The sequence below is a fragment of the Babylonia areolata genome, chromosome 1 (genome assembly GCF_041734735.1).
Source record: "Babylonia areolata isolate BAREFJ2019XMU chromosome 1, ASM4173473v1, whole genome shotgun sequence".
Lineage (NCBI taxonomy): Eukaryota > Metazoa > Mollusca > Gastropoda > Neogastropoda > Buccinidae > Babylonia > Babylonia areolata.
This window is the reverse complement of record NC_134876.1, coordinates 28,517,955-28,534,392: the sequence shown is the minus strand read 5'-3', so window position 1 is coordinate 28,534,392 and position 16,438 is coordinate 28,517,955. Positions and strand designations below refer to the sequence as shown.

Here is a 16,438-nt window from a genome sequence, read left to right as displayed (position 1 = left end):
GTATTATCACCGACTCTTCTTCCTGTTTGATATGAGCAGAGCGTTGTTGCGATGACTGCCAAGCTGCCGATCACGATATCTTGTCAGGTGCAGTCGTGAGAAGAGAAAAAGAACGAGAAACTGACGTTTGACGCTGTCAAGAGGCTCTGACATGCCGGGTATTTATCTTTTGAAGCGTCGCTGGGCAATTGGCAGCGATGACTTCGTCTTCCCGAGCGTTGCAGAACTGTGTCTGCGGATTGCTTGGTAAGTTGGTAACGTGCTTGTCGGATTTCCTTTCCTTCTGAGTCCTTTCCTTTCGTTCAGTATAGGCCGTCACACTCACATTCAGTTGGTTCTCGGTGTTGACTAAAATTCAGTCAGCGAAGAACCACGGACAGCTGTTCATAGCCAACACTCTAAATGCTCGTCCAACCCTCGGTCCATTCCACCCATTCCACCCCCTAACTGACTGTGGGTCGCAGTCGGTGAATCACCAGGAAAAGCCAGCACATAGAATTTATCCAGGAAGGGTAACAGGGTATCATATACCAGTCATCCACATTCACATTATTTATGGTTCGCTGAACGGGCAACCATGGAAAAAGTGAGGCTGGACAGTAAAGTACATCATCTAATGATCCATTCATTGCCACATGAACATTTCTTAATTATATAGATCTATATATATATATATATATATTTTTTTTTTTTTTTTTTTTTCTTTTTCTTTTTTGTTGTTGTTGTTGCAATATCCACACATTTTCCCCTGAAGATGGAACAAGTAGTGTTTACAAGGCATGGACGTCCATTCCATCAGTCACGCAGAGGAGTGAACGGGAAGAAATGTGGATATTGCTTTTCTTTTTCTTTTTTTTTTTTTTGGTCAGATCCACTCTTTCAATTCTGTGTGCATGTGAGAGTGAGTAATTGTGCATGCATGTGTTTGCTTATGCTGAAGCATGCATACATATGCATTTGCAATGACACCATTATTTATTTACCAGAGATCTAACATCAGTTACTCCCTTTCAGGAAAGACGTGCACTCATGCACACACACACACACACACAGAGCTTTCTACAGTCTGCCAACACTTTGTCCTTTAATCTTCTGGATTTGAAGTGGAGAATTATAGGGCGTGGTTTTCCTGAGAGGGGGTTTCATCCTGTCAGTGATTTCTAGGTCATCCTCAGTAGTTGACACCTCAGTTAGGTCCGTGAAGATCTGGCAGCATTTCTGGGTGCAGTCCACGGCTGTCTCTCCTAATTTTTCTTTGACATTATAAACTCTTACATTCCATCTCCAGTCATGCTGCTGGAGATTGTTTTGCTCACTTTGCAAATTTTGCATCTTCTGTTCCTGTTTTTTGAGCTGTTCCTTAAAAAGTTTCAAGTTCTCTTTTTTATACTCTGTCCAGTTCATTGCGTGTGTCTATCTTGTCCTTTTTGTCATCAAAATTAGATGCCACCTTTTCAAGGTCAGCTTTAAGTTGTTTTATGTTGTCCTTTGTGGATAAATCCATTTTTTTCATCACATCACTGAAGGAATACATTCCTCCATCATTACTGTACTAATGTCCACACTATCTTCAATGGAGTCCTCTTCCCCCTCCTCCTGAAAAGAATCTGAAAGCTGATAGTGCAATCTCTTTTTATCCTGGCTTATTTTTTTCACTGGCTTGGCTACAGTAACTTGATGAAGATTGTTTTCACTTTTGCACTGGTGTTCTAAAATATTCTGAGATGGCGTTTGATGTCATAGTCATGTAGCATACTTAGTACTCGTGTGAGGTAACCACGGTCATATCATCCAACGGCACAAAATGGAGTCATGCCTATTTTCAAGGGGGGAAGAAAGGAAAAAGAAAATGAACACATTCAAAGTAAGGAACGAAAACTGGCGCAGTTTGTTTGTAAAACTTCAGCTGATCCCGTTGTTAACCACATGTCACATATCACATTTCAAACTTCACTTTTTGATACCTTTTAAAATATTTACTGGCAGTTGCATGTCACAATTTTACAATATGGATGTTTTACATAATTCGTTCTGTATCATAATTTAGCTATTTTATGTTAATGTACATGCTGTTTTATAACATCTTTTTTTTCTTTTCTTTTTTTATATGACGGTAATTATCTGCCATTTGACAGTTTATGATATTTTTATGGAAGCATAACTTATTCTCAAAGTGTTTCTTAACATACATATTATTTTGTAAATACTGTGTGTGTAAGTGTGTGTGTGTGTGTGTGTGTGTTGAGAGGAGGGTGATTTGGGGTGTGTGTGGAAGTGATGCTGCTGTCATGTATTACTTGCTTGTATACATGTATTTTACTTTTATATGTGGCTTTTTGATCTTTTGGTCCAACCTTTGTTATGTTGTGTGTGTGTGTGTGTGTGTGTGCTGGATTCAGCTATGGGCTGAGATATTGTGTTGGGTGAGTGACAAGCCTATCATATGGATGCACAATTGATTTCCAAATGAATGAATAAAGATATATTGTATTGTGTGTGCATGTTCACGTATACACCCAAGATCTCTGTCTGTGATGAATTCATGATTCACCTGAATACCAGGATGAGAGAGAGAGAGAGAGGAGGGGGAGGAAGAGAGAGAAACCACACATGTATTCATTTATTCTAGAAATTCTGAGAAGCAGCAAAAAACAAAACAAAACAACTGTCCCATAATATATGTAAATTTTATAAGGAAATGATTGTTTTAAATCTTTTTTTTTCTTTTCTGATCAGTAAAATTTGACTAGTTGACATTGAAAGATTGGGTAGCTGTTGATACACATGTATACTTTCTCAAAACTGGAACACAGATTAAAATCATTTGGGAATTAAAAAAAATTAAAATTTTTTTTAAAAAGTTCGTTACTATGAAAAGTTGGTTAGTTTTCCCTGTGTAGCTGTAGTCAAGATCAGTGAATTAACTGAAGCAGTTTTTGTTTGGGTTGTTTTTGCATTCGTTTGGCTTATTTATTTTGTATTTTGTATTTGTATTTCTTTTTATCACAACAGATTTCTCTGTGTGAAATTCGGGCTGCTCTCCCCAGGGAGAGCGCATCACTATACTACAGTGCAACCTTTTTACCTTTTTTTTTTATATTTTATTTTACCTGTGTGCAGTTTTATTTGTTTTTCCTATCAAAGTGGATTTTCCTACAGAATTTTGCCAGGAACAACCCTTATGTTGCCGTGGGTTCTTTTATGTGCGCTAAGTGCATGCTGCACATGGGACCTCAGTTTATCGTCTCATCCGAATGACTAGCATCCAGACGACCACTCAAAGTCTTGTGGAGGGGGAGAAAATATTGGCGGCTGAGCCGTGATTTGAACCAGCGCGCTCAGATTCTCTTGCTTCCTAGGCGGACGCGTTACCTCTAGGCCATCACTCCACATAAGACACCATACATCATTACACATCACATTTACATATTTTATCAGAACTTCACTATTATTATTAAGAAATAAAGCATTTCATTTTTTGCTTCATACATTATACAATATCAAATTATGACACTTGACAGAAATGTTCATATGACTTAATTGTTCCTTGAGGAGCAAAATATGGGGTAAAGCAGACAGTTATGGACATGTAAACCTGAACTCTGTCCTGGAGTGAGGCAGCACTAAAATCTATCAAATAGTTAATTGACACAATGAATTTGTATTGGAAAAAAAAAAGTAAATCAGCATGTTCTGAAGATGGGTTGTGTGTTTCAGGCTGATCACCATCTCTGTTCTCTTCGGCATTCATCGAGGGAGCTTTGGTTGCCCAAATGGCTATCTCCTTCAGGATTACTACATCGGCGCAATCGTGCTTCTCTCCATCGGCATCGTACACACAGGCATCATCATGGGGTTCAGCATGCGTGGCACCATCCGTGATGATCATCCGCGACGACACGTCAACGTTCTCCTCTACCTGAAAGCCGTCATTCTCCTCCCAGAGATAGTGTGGATCGTCATTGCCACTTACTGGGCGTTTGGCTACTCTTATTCCTGTGACTGGACGGTGTACTGGGCGGCCAGGGGGGCGGTGATATGTGCCTGGATTGTGGGCTTCTGGATGATTGTGGGCATCCTCTTGGTGTTTGACCCTCTGGGGTCGGCAGAGCATCGAGTGAATTTGGGAGATGTTATGAGCAGGTCAGGGAGCGACTTTCACATAGAATCCAGCAAGTCCAAGAACGTTCGTGTGTGGGAAACAAGGTGATTATTTAAAAAGAAAAAAAAGAAAAAAAGGAAATCATTAGGGTTCCCAACTATTGCACACACATGTACTTTTTTGACTCATTACTCTCTTATGTTTCTTTTTTTAGGGGTCAGACACGGTCCTTTTTGTTCTTCAATCACAGATGTCATGAATATGCTCATGAGCCATGTGTCCCATTTACGCATACATGGTTTTCTGCCTGTACCTTCTGTGTTATTCTATGTTCTGAGTTACCCACACCACCCAGTACCCCACAAACCCACCTCTTCAACAATAAAGAACACGTAGATGGATTTTGTTACACAGATATATATATATATATATATATACTGATGTCTGTTTGGAAAAAAAACACACACATACACACCAAAAAAACAAACAAACAAAACATACAAAAAACCATGATATTTCAATTTCAAAGTAAATTTGGATGCAGGCTGATTTATTGTACTCACTCTCTCTATGTGTGTCTGTTCTCCCTTCCCCTGCCTGCCCCTCTCTCTCTCTCTCTCTCTGTCTCTCTCTGCCTATCCTGAAATATGTATTTTAGAAACAAGCTGTCTCTTTCAGGTGCCGGTGTCTCTGCTGTTGTATTGCCTTCAGCCATGACAATGATGAAGCTTTTTCTGACGTTTCCAAACTCGTTGCTGACTATTTTAAGGTAAGTTACCATGTTTTTTTTTTTTTTTAAACTTTTTTTTTAATTTTCCAAAAACATGTATACAATACAGAGAATAGTATGAACCAAACCGTATAAAACGAACAGTAGCATCTTCCACTACAGAGAGATAGATAAGACAAAATAAAACAAAACAGGCTATAGCAAGGCAAAACAAATCTGTAACAACAACATCAACAGCAATAACAACAACAACAAGCAAATAAACAAACACACACACACACAGAAACAAAAAAAACAAACAAACAAAAAAATAAATAAATAAAAAAAAATAAAAAGAAGAAAGGAAGATTTGTCCAATCATTCAATCAATCAATACTTGCATCTTAATGATTGTAGTAATCATGGTGATTTAAGATGACATTAATAGTAAATAGCCTAGACCAGTTGTGACATAGCAACAGCATCAAATGTATCAACTATTATAGTAATGGTATCTAGGGTAAGGCGAAAGCGAGTGGTGACATTATAATGTCATAATAATAATGATCATGAGTATACCACTTCTGCATTATTGGAAAAGAACACTTGTGATTGGTCACATTGTAAAGACAACAGGAACTATAAAAGTTAAAAAAAAAACACAAAAAACAAATAATACATATTGAGAAATAAATAAAGACATATTAGTACAAAGTAAGGACTGTTATATAGAATGGTAACTATGGAACATGTGAAATTATGATTAAGTAACAGTTTCCATAATTGGAAGGTAACTGTTCCACTTTGTACGGAAAGCATGATGGTTCATTAGTATATAAGATGCATGTTCTTCGATTTTGTATCTGTATCTGAACTGTGTTTTAAATGCATTGAGTTGTGGTGGTTGTTTATTGAATTTGCATTTGTACAGAAAGTTTTTGGCAAGTAAAATAATAAAATCTAAAATGTCATCTGTAGCAAATGTGTGTGAGTTTCCAAATAAAACTAATTCTTCACATAATTGGGCATTGTATACATTATTGCATTTGTTATTAATATCAGTTTGGAAAGCAGTCCAAAATCTCTGCACAATCTCACATCTCCAAAAAAGGTGTTCAATGGTTTCTGGATGTGATCCACAGAAGCTACATTTATCATTATGAGAGATATTCATCTGTTTCAGTGATTTGTTTGTTGCAATAATCCTATGAACTAATCTTATTTGAAACCATTTTAAGTTAACATTACTTATTTTGTGTATTTTGTGAAATGTCTGTTTCCAATTAATGTTCAGTTGCAACAAATCGTTCCATTTCTTACAGCATTTAGGGGTCGTATTGTTTTTAACTAGAGTATCATAATAAACTTTTGTTCCTTTTTTCACTGAATATATCATTTGTAATGATTTTCTCATCTGCAAAGCAGTGTTATTATCAATTTTAATGTTTAGGTTTTTTATATAATTTCTAACTGACCTTATGCAACCATTTAAAGTAAGGAAATTTGTTATATTTCCATGCTTTTGACTAAAATCTTCATAGGAAAGGAAACTACTGTCCCCGTGCACTAGATGAGAAATATTCCAGACCCCCTTTTCCATCCAATTTCTGTATGATAAAATCTTACTTCCAATTTTAATATTTTGGTTCAGAAAGATTGGTTCTGCTAAAACTTCTTTACTACTTAATAGTGGGACCTTCTGACAAAATTCTTTGTAGGCTTGGAAAACATGGATCCAGAACTTATTCTTATCATTAGGTGTTGGTAGACAGGGTCCATATCTATCAATATCTTTGATAACTGGATTGCTTTCTTTTATTATTATTGTCCATTTATGGTTTGAAAACTTTAATTTACGTATCCAGCTCAGCTTAAGACCTTTAATAAATTGTTTGATGTCAAACATTCCTAATCCTCCTAATATTGTACTTTTAATTACTGTTTTTCTACTTATTCGATCCTGTTTTTTGTTCCAAATAAACTTGAAACATGCCTTCTGCAGCTCATCAATATATTCATCAGGTGGATTTGGTAGAAACATCCATAACTGGGTTATTTTTGATAAAATCAGTGACTTGAGAACAGCTATCCTTCCTAAAGGGGTAATCGGTCTTTTTATCCATATTCTAAATAACATTCTAATTTCAGACATTTTGTCTTTATAGTTTAATTCCTCACATTCTTCTAAATCAACAGTAAACCACACTCCTAAGATTTTAAATTTTGGTGGGTTCCATACCATTTTTAAATGAGGTAGATATCTAATTTGACATTGTTTTCTGCTACCCAGCCATATTGCTTGAGTTTTACCTGCATTCATATATAATCCTGAAAAACTACTAAACAAGTCAGTTGTCCTTATGATCTCCTCAAACGATATTCTATCTCCTTTGGTCATCAGTTGGGTGTCATCTGCAAACTGTGCAATTTTATGATCTGTATTATTAATATTAATACCTTTAATCAGTTTATTTTCTCTTATCATTATGCCAAGGATTTCAACACATAGAAGAAATAAGTAGGGTGAAATGGGATCACCTTGACGACATCCTCTCTCTACTGGAAACCAAGAAGACGCCGTTCCGTTTACTACTACTGCTGATTTAATATTTTGATAAAAGGTACTTATCCATCTACAGAAGACTGGACCAAATCCAAATGCTTTTAACACTTTCATCATGAAAGTGAAGTCAACAGTATCAAACGCTTTTTCAAAATCTATACAAATCAATAAACCAGGCAACTGCTTTGAATTTAAATAATGAATCATATCATATATTAATCTAATATTGTCACCAATAAATCTGTTAGACAAGTTACCATGTTTTAACAAACACTTGAAAATGGTTCTAGAAAAAAAAGTAAATAATACCAGAAAAAAAAGACTGGATAGATGATAAGAAATTAGTTCTAGAAGTCACACTTTGGGGGATACAGGTATCAGAGCCAACTTGCAGGGATATAAAATAGTTTAGAGGGATTTCAGTTTCATTTACATCACTGATTTAAATTACTCCTTAACTAGTACTGTGTTTTGTATATTTAGAGGGATTTCAGTTTCATTTACATCACTGATTTAAATTACTCCTTAATTAGTACTGTGTTTTGTATATGTGTACACAATGGGTGCTTATGCAACATAACATGAGACAGCCACTCTGCCTTATACTTGAAAGATAAACTGCTAATTTTCTGGAGAGTGCTTTTTGAAATCCAGATAGGGTCTATTAAGATTTCTTAACTTGGACTGTTGATGATAAGGCTACGGTGGTGGCAGTTTATGTTCTCCAGGTTTCACCTGTATTTTCTGTAGTGTTAACATTCTTGATGCATAGATTTATCAAACCTGTCTGACGGTGATATTCAAGCATCCATATACCTGTATGACTCAAAAGTATTCCTTGAGTTGATTTGATTTTTTCGTAGCTTGTGTAACCTGTATGATTCAAAAATATTCTTCGAGATGAAATATGATTTTTTGTTATCTTTTGCAGGATATAGATCTGGTACCCACAGACATTGCAGCAGGGCTGATGTTGGTTGAAGAGGAACAGAAGGGTATAGAAGGCAACCTGTCGGCCATTGTCATTGACTCTGTGCCCTCCAGCCAAGCGGGGCCAGCCACCTTGGCAGCTGACGACATCTCGGGCAGCTGGAATGGCGGGGAAGGGCCATCGTCGTTGATGACAGGCAGTCAGACGCCCAAGGCGTGGATGACCATCCCCATGATGGAGCACTACATGAAGTTTGCGTTGGGCAGTTACGGGTGGCCGTTCTACATGTACTCCAACTTCTTTACAGGCCTGTGTCGACTGTGTGCTGCATGCAGGTAATCTGTGTTTTGGGGCAGGGAGTGCGAAGAGGAATTTATGAAACTGTTACGGTAGTGACTGCACTTCCAACTGTTAAACGGTAGTGATTGTGGTAGTGAAATTATTATAGTTAGTGGCAGCACTGTAAGTGTTATAGTGGTGATTGTGAAAGTGAAACTGATATGTTCATGACAGTACTTGAATTGTTATAGTAGTAATTGTGGTAGTGAACCTATTGCGATAGAGAATACACTTAAACTGTTGAGTAGCAGTTATTGTGGCAGCAGTGATATTTATGATTATATATCAGTTCCAGTGCATAACATTGAGTGGTAGGAGTAATATAAGCAGTTGTGATTTTTAAACAACACCAATATGAAATGCAAGTGCTTGGAGGTCGTTGTGTGTGTGAGAGGTATGTGTTTGGTGTATTTATCTGAGAATGTATGCTTCAAGTTGTTTATGTGTTTTTTGTTGTTGTGTTGTTGGTTTTTGTTTGTTTGTTTTTAGCCTTTTCTAATGTTTATTTCTTTAGTGAAAAGTTGTACAAAGGTTATTTAGAGTAGACCAAGGCTTACACATATATATGTTTGGTATTCAAAACTTATTTTTTATAAAAATAGAAATTTCTGATGGATTGATCATTTGGCATGGATGTTTGTTTTTCTCTTCTAAACCTGAGCCCTCATCTCTTTTTTTTCTCTCTGTTAATAACTTATTTAGTTTAAATCAGGGACAAACATGCAACTTCTAATTTCTAGGTTTTCTTTTTCTTTTAGACTGGTTACTGTTTTCAATTAGTACTCTCACAGTGATTTTAAGGGGAAAACGTTTTTTCTTTTGAGTCACGTGTTTTCATTTTTTTCATCGACTTACTTCACCTGCAACTTTTGTGGGACACCTACTTGTGTCATGCCACACTTGCCATACCTGACTGACTTAACTATTTGTGCAGTGACTGTAGCTGGTAACACTCAGTAACTATTGCTGGTTTTGCCTGGTGACTACAATATAACTTCCTACTTAAAGTGATTCTTAAAATCTCACCCAGATTACACATTTTCATATGAGTTAATTGGAACAAATACCATGGGATTAGATCCACTGTTTGACTCTATTCAGTTTTGGTTGCTTTCATTGGTTTCATCCAGAACAGTCCCACAGAGGCAATCATGGTAGCTGACAATTTGACAAAAGCAGAGGAAAGTCTAAAGTGTCTCAAAAGTTCAGTCTCTTAGTGGTATTTTGTGGAATTTTACTTAAATCTACAGTATGATAGTCCTGGTTGAAATATTGAATCTTAACGATGTAGACTGAAAGGGGGGGAAAAAATCCCTCAAAGCAGTGTGCATGTGTGAAAAGGACAGTAAAACAGATTTTAAAAATCTAGATATAACAAATTTGATTTATGAATATTTTATGAGACTTTACACATCACTAATGTTACCAGTCCCGCAACACTGAGTTTTGCCTGTGTTGCTAAAATGCACTTGAAGCTTTTGTTAAAAACATGTTAATGCTTCAGATAATTTGATGATTCGCATTATATGTGTAAATGTACATCTTGCTTTTTTTACTTTGTTCTTTCAACTGCCTGAGAGTGTGTTGAGCTTTTCAGGACCTACGAAAAACTGCAAAATAATATTCAGAAGGTACATGATGAAAAAAAACAAAAAAAACCCTGCTCCATACCATTTAGAATGTGTATGCTTATATAGCAGTGTGAATTCATTTCATTCATTGTCTTTGCATATTGTTTTCAGCCATTCAGCTCGCAAGCTTGCTCCCAGGTTACTGAAACCATATTTTCAACGCCTGACAAAACACCTAGCTTATGCAGGAGGAGGTAGGGCTGTCTTGAAGCCCTCGACCTTCCCACCTGATTTTTTAGGCCCAAAAGATCGAGAGTTTCGCAGACATTTTCCTTTGTAAGTGCTCAGGAGTGGATGCTGTAAATGTAATAAAACTTACTAGCGTGACTGTTTCGCTTTCTGCAGCCTTCATCTGTTTCTTTCTAATGTATATTAACATTACTATGGGCATGGCTGTTTTGCCGTTTTTCGTTATTTTCTTTTTTGTTTTTCACAGACGTCCTGAACTAACTTAGCCTCTACCCATCAACAGATAGAATGAATTTACAACCTAGGCTAAAGCATCCATCATGACATCTATAAACTAGAAATTGTGCAGCACTGTAGTACATCAGACACTTCCATAAAACAAGTTAATGAACATGTGGTATATAACATGCAGGTATTATACAATATGCAGTTGGATTATATAATCATAAACTTAAAAGCATTCCTTCTTTTTTGACAATGGATGGACACGAGAAATAATTATAACTGAAGCTCACATTTTTGGCTTTAATTCAAATGAAACACACCTTTCTTCATAGTTAGGATCACTCATGTAATTCCTGAAAAATAATGAGGTATTGCATACTTTTGTGATATCTCTTCTTTTTTTTTTCTTTTTTTTTTTTTTTTTTTACTCACATGTGTATACTTAACCTAGTGTTCTGTTTTCTGTGTGTCTCTGGAAGTACTTTGTCTGCCAATGCCAAATTTGTCTTAAAAATAGTAGGGAAAAAAATCTTCACAGTCATACCAATAATAATGTTGTACATCTCCCGAATTTAGCCATATTTCTGAATCATTGACAGTTTATTTTGTTGATGCTGGTTCGAGATTCCGAAAACACTATTACCCCTTTGCAGCTGCCTGAAAGAAGACACAGTGTCTGGTAAGAAGACGCCATGACCTCGTTTTTCTTGTTTGCAAAGAAATACAAATTCTGAACAAAAAACATGCAGTGACACTAACTACATTATTGACGTGTTTACTGCATATGAATATTCTAAAGTGGACACTGAATTAACTAGAATGAACATAATCGAAAATTTTAATCGACCGTTTCACTGAGTTAAAGTCAGCCTTGTCTTCACTAGACGGAGCAGATCTTGACAAGACATGTTGCAAAGCCTGATGTTATGGCAATGTCTCCTTTACAATTGAATTGAATGAATTTCTTAAATAACCATCGACGTGTTTACTGCATATGAATGTTTTAAAGTGGATACTGAACTAGAATGAACAGAAAAGAGAAATTGAATGGACGGTGTTGTAGTTTCTCAGAGTTGTTGAGCATAGATCTCTGAAGATCTATAAACATATTGCAGTGTGCTTGAGGCGATGGGAACATCTCCTTTACCTCGGACTTGAAAGAAATTCTTAAATGCCTGAGACATACCAAAATAGCATGGTTTAAGTGGTGTTTTCAGTTTGATTACCATTGTCGATGCATTCTGCTTAAAGAACTTGCTCAAATAATAATTTTTAAACTTTATTGTTGAACCCGTGTTAGTGGAGTGTATAAAACCAATCATTCTGGACCCGTTTGTTCAAATCTGCTTGGAAGCCTTTTTTTTTCTTTTTCTTTTTTTCTTTTTTTTTTTTTTTAACGTGAAGCTTGATATAACTATAAATAACAAATAGAGAACACATTTCAACAAACTAATTTTTATATGTTTTTATTTTTATCATTTTTTACTCTTTTTTTTTTCTTTAAGTGTGTATCACAAGTGAGTCTTGAAGGCTTTGCCTTTCTCTTTCTTGTCTTTTTTTTTTCTGTCATTTTGATAATGCACATGCCATGTTCATAGTGCTGTGGGTCTTAGAAGGGAAAATGCACAGTAGACTTTTCAGATGATACTTGTACTGTAGCTCTGCATTTCTTCTTCTTCACACAGGCTGAGTGTGTGACAACAAAGAGCCATTGGGCTCAGTGTGTGACAGCAAACAGCCACAGGGCTCAGTGTGTGACAGCAAACAGCCCTGGGTCAAACAGGCTCAGTGTGTGACAGCAAACAGCCCTGGGTCACACAGGCTAAGTGTGTGTGACAGCAAACAGCCCTGGGTCATACAGGCTCAGTGTGTGACAGCAAACAGCCACTGGGCTCAGTGTGTGACAGCAAACAGCCCTGGTTCACATGGGCTTGGTGTAACAGCAAACAGCCCATGGTAACACAGGCTCATTGTGTGACAGTGTGCAGCCCATGGTAGAAGGCTCAGTGTGTGACAGCAAACAGCCCATGGTAACAGGCTCAGTGTGTGACAGCGTGCAGCCCATGGTAACACAGGCTCTGTGTGTGACAGCAAACAGCCAACATTCGCATGGGTTGAGTGTGTGACAGTAAAAAAAACAACAACAACAACAACAAAAAAACCCTGGTCACATGAACTTAGTGTATGGGAGTGTATGACTGCAAACAGCACACATTCATACAGACTGTGTGTGACATCAGACAGCCCAGGGTCACATGGGCTGCAACTAAGCACTGAACTTTTGCACATATTTATATTCTCAGCTATGCTCAAGCACCAGCGATTAAGACCCTGCATTGCCATTGAAACCCAATCACTCAAACTTGTTTTCCAGCTTTTCAGCAAGGTGTAAACTGTTACAGACACTATGTTAGACAAGCATCTTTGCAACTGAACTGACAACATTTTAGTGCATTTTTAGCATTTTCAAGCACCATTTTCTTCAAAAGTTTCAAAACTAGAAAGCTGTGTTTCACTGCTTGCCAGGTAGTTAACTATTCCAAGTTGTATAGAGATCTTTTTTTATCCTGACCATGATATTAAGAGTAACCGTCGTTAATACTGATAAGTTCTGCAAATTGTGAGCAGTCGATGTGAACTCGTTCTTTTACATTTTAAATCCTCGAAGATTTACTGCCAATAGCTCCCTGACTGGGAAGGCTGCACAATCTGTAAGCCATAAATGCTGAAGAGGTTAAGGTGTGTTGTATCTCAGTATTTTCTGATGATTCACAATTTGTTGCTTCTTTGCAAGCCTCTCTGCAAGCTGGCCTGTCAGAAACTTAAGTTTCACAAGTGACCTTTTGCTTTTAGAGCTGTTAAGTTAGTTCAGTGTCTGCATCATTTTGTGTATCCTTCTGGCTTGTTGTTTAGTGTTCAGTTGCTTTTGGGGGTGATTTTTTTTTAACGTGCATTTAACCATTTGATTATTAACTAGAGAAATGTTGCATGAAAAAAAAAAAAAGAAGAAAAAAGAAAAGAAAAAAATTACAGCATGTTATTAGGTATTACCACTGTCTTCACCACAATGCTTTCAAAACTACTATTATGAATTCAAGGGGAAATAGGTAACTTTCAGTTATTTCACTTTTTTTTTTTTATCTTTTCTTTTTTATAGATTTTTTTTATATGTAGCTAAATGCCAGTTAAGACAGAAGAGAACAATCAGAAATTTAATCAACAAAAATATTATCCTTTGTTATGTAACTGAATTATGAATAGATAAATGAAAAAATAAATAGATAAATAAATAACTAAAACATGATAATTAATTAGTAAACCAGAGATTAAACATAACCCTGAATTCAGTCATAAAAAGAAAAGAAAAGAGACTGTTTTGTGACCAAACATCACAAGTAAATAAGTAGATAAATAAGTGAAGACTTAATAGAGTAATGAATAAGTAAACGGGAAATAAATGAATTGTAAAATTCATGATTCATTGATGAATTAGTTAATTTTTTTATTTGCATATAACAGAAACGATTAGTGCGAATTTAAAAAAAAAAAAAGAAAGAAAAGAAAAAAGGATGGATAGGCAGGTTGGGAGAACAAAGTGTAATTTTGTGTACAGTAACTTTGCAAGAGAAGAATACCTTCATAGTCAACTAACAAATTTATTATTAAAAAAAAAGAAGAAAAAGAAGTAAAATGGCTCTTTACACAAATGAAGACCTTGGTGAGTTGACGAGGAAGACAGACAGGTGGGAAGTGAAGGGCGCTGACAGGTGATAATGATGCTGCAGGTGCTGTGGGTGCATGCGGGAGGTCAACCAGGTGTTCTCCGACAACAACTGTCAGTGCAACACTGCCGCCATCAGGCAGCTCACCGACATTCGCAGCGAGGATCTCATTCACGTCAGCTTCCACAACAGGGTAATGGTCATGCTGTGGTTTATGTGTATTCGCTTTCCACAACAGGTTGATGGTCATGTTTTGGTTTATCTGTATTCGCTTTCCACAACAGGGTAATGGTCATGTTGTGGTTTACCTGTATTAGCTACCACAACAGGGTAATTATCATGTTTTGGCTTATCTATATTGACTACCACAACAGGGTCATTATCGTGTTTTGGCTTATCTATATTGACTTACACAACATGGTAATAATCATGTCATGGCTGATCTATGTTGACTACCGCAACAGGGTAATGATCATGTCGTGGCTGATCTATGTTGACTACCACAACAGGGTAATGATCATGTCGTGGCTGATCTATGTTGACTACCACAACAGGGTAATGATCATGTCGTGGCTGATCTAGGCTGACTACCACAACAGGGTAATGATCATGTCGTGGCTGATCTATGTTGACTACCACAACAGGGTAATGATCATGTCGTGGCTGATCTAGGCTGACTACCACAACAGGGTAATTATCATGTCGTGGCTGATCTAGGCTGACTACCACAACAGGGTAATGATCATGTCGTGGCTGATCTAGGCTGACTACCACAACAGGGTAATGATCATGTCGTGGCTGATCTATGTTGACTACCACAACAGGGTAATGATCATGTCGTGGCTGATCTATGTTGACTACCACAACAGGGTAATGATCATGTCATGGCTGATCTATGTTGACTACCACAACAGGGTAATGATCATGTTGTAGTTGTTGTAGTGGTAACAATAGTGATATTAATAGGTAGTTGTTGTGATCATGGCAGAAATGTCAGCCTTTGTCTCCAATCCAACTCCTAATGCAGTGGATTGCGCTGGTTGGTGTCAACACCATATATCTTGAACATTGTCTGCAGTGACTGAACAGTCACTGTCCCCAAAGCACATGACATACATGCACTGAAAGTGACAAACGAGCAACACATGAAAAGAGCAGATTGTTACCATCCTCCATACTGGCAACCCCCTAACACATGGATTATGACTCCAGTTGATTTACTGCTCTGTGTGTGTGTGTGTGTGTGTGCGTGTGCGTGTGCGTGCTCGCACACACGCACATGCATGAGTCCTAATTGCGTGTTCTTGCGCGCGCGCGCGCGTGTGTGTGTGTGCGTGTGCATGCATGAGTCCTAATTGCGTGTTCTTGCATGTGAATCATGCTCAAAGTAAGTTGTTAATAATTTGTTTTAATGGTTAACTGGAGCAGGAATAGTAAGCCATGAGAAAAAGCTTCATCCAGTCATGAATGCATTCAAGTCACTGATTGTGTATGTTTTAATGGTGTTTTTCAGTACCGTGAAATACCCTTCTACGTGGCTGTGGATCGAAAATACAACAATGTGGTCGTCAGCATCCGCGGTACACTGTCCCTCCAGGTAAGTGGCACATACATGAGTTTCTTACGATTATCTTAAAAAGTGTGTACATATATCGTGTTCAGCATTTTGCGTGAGCGCTGAGGGGAAAAGTAACACAAAAAGTTACACATTATGTTGACACAAGACAGACAGGCATCAGTCTTAGTAGACTATGGAGTTGCCTAACTGCTTTGGGTTGTGCTGCTGGTCAGGCATCTGCTTAATTATAATACTAATACTAATAATAAAATACAGGCCTAAAAATCGCAGTACCCCCATCTCAGATGGGGCTCACCGTGTTTTACAATGACATATACCAATTGAAGACTAAGTGATGTAAACTGTGTACAAAGTCAACACAGTCTCACATGACATTGGCTAAAGACGGGTGCAATAGCCAAATGGTTAAAGCGCTGGACTTTCAATCTGAGGGTCCTGGGTTCGAATC

General features: G+C 37.2%; 1 protein-coding gene across 3 annotated transcripts in view; it reads left to right on the top strand.

Annotated features, from left to right (window-relative positions):
• Positions 1–42: 42 nt before the first annotated feature.
• LOC143281502 (diacylglycerol lipase-beta-like) overlaps positions 43–16,438 on the top strand; it is a 31,161-nt gene continuing 14,765 nt past the window's right edge. For 2 of the 3 annotated variants that reach the window (XM_076586720.1, XM_076586713.1), the window contains exons 1-7: positions 43–246; positions 3,718–4,206; positions 4,781–4,871; positions 8,306–8,640; positions 10,387–10,551; positions 14,475–14,604; positions 15,925–16,008. In XM_076586720.1, the coding sequence (XP_076442835.1) occupies positions 152–246; positions 3,718–4,206; positions 4,781–4,871; positions 8,306–8,640; positions 10,387–10,551; positions 14,475–14,604; positions 15,925–16,008 (1,389 nt within the window). In that variant the 5' untranslated portion in view covers positions 43–151. The remainder of the gene's footprint in view (positions 247–3,717; positions 4,207–4,780; positions 4,872–8,305; positions 8,641–10,386; positions 10,552–14,474; positions 14,605–15,924; positions 16,009–16,438) is intronic. The other variant, XM_076586727.1, reaches the window with a different exon arrangement.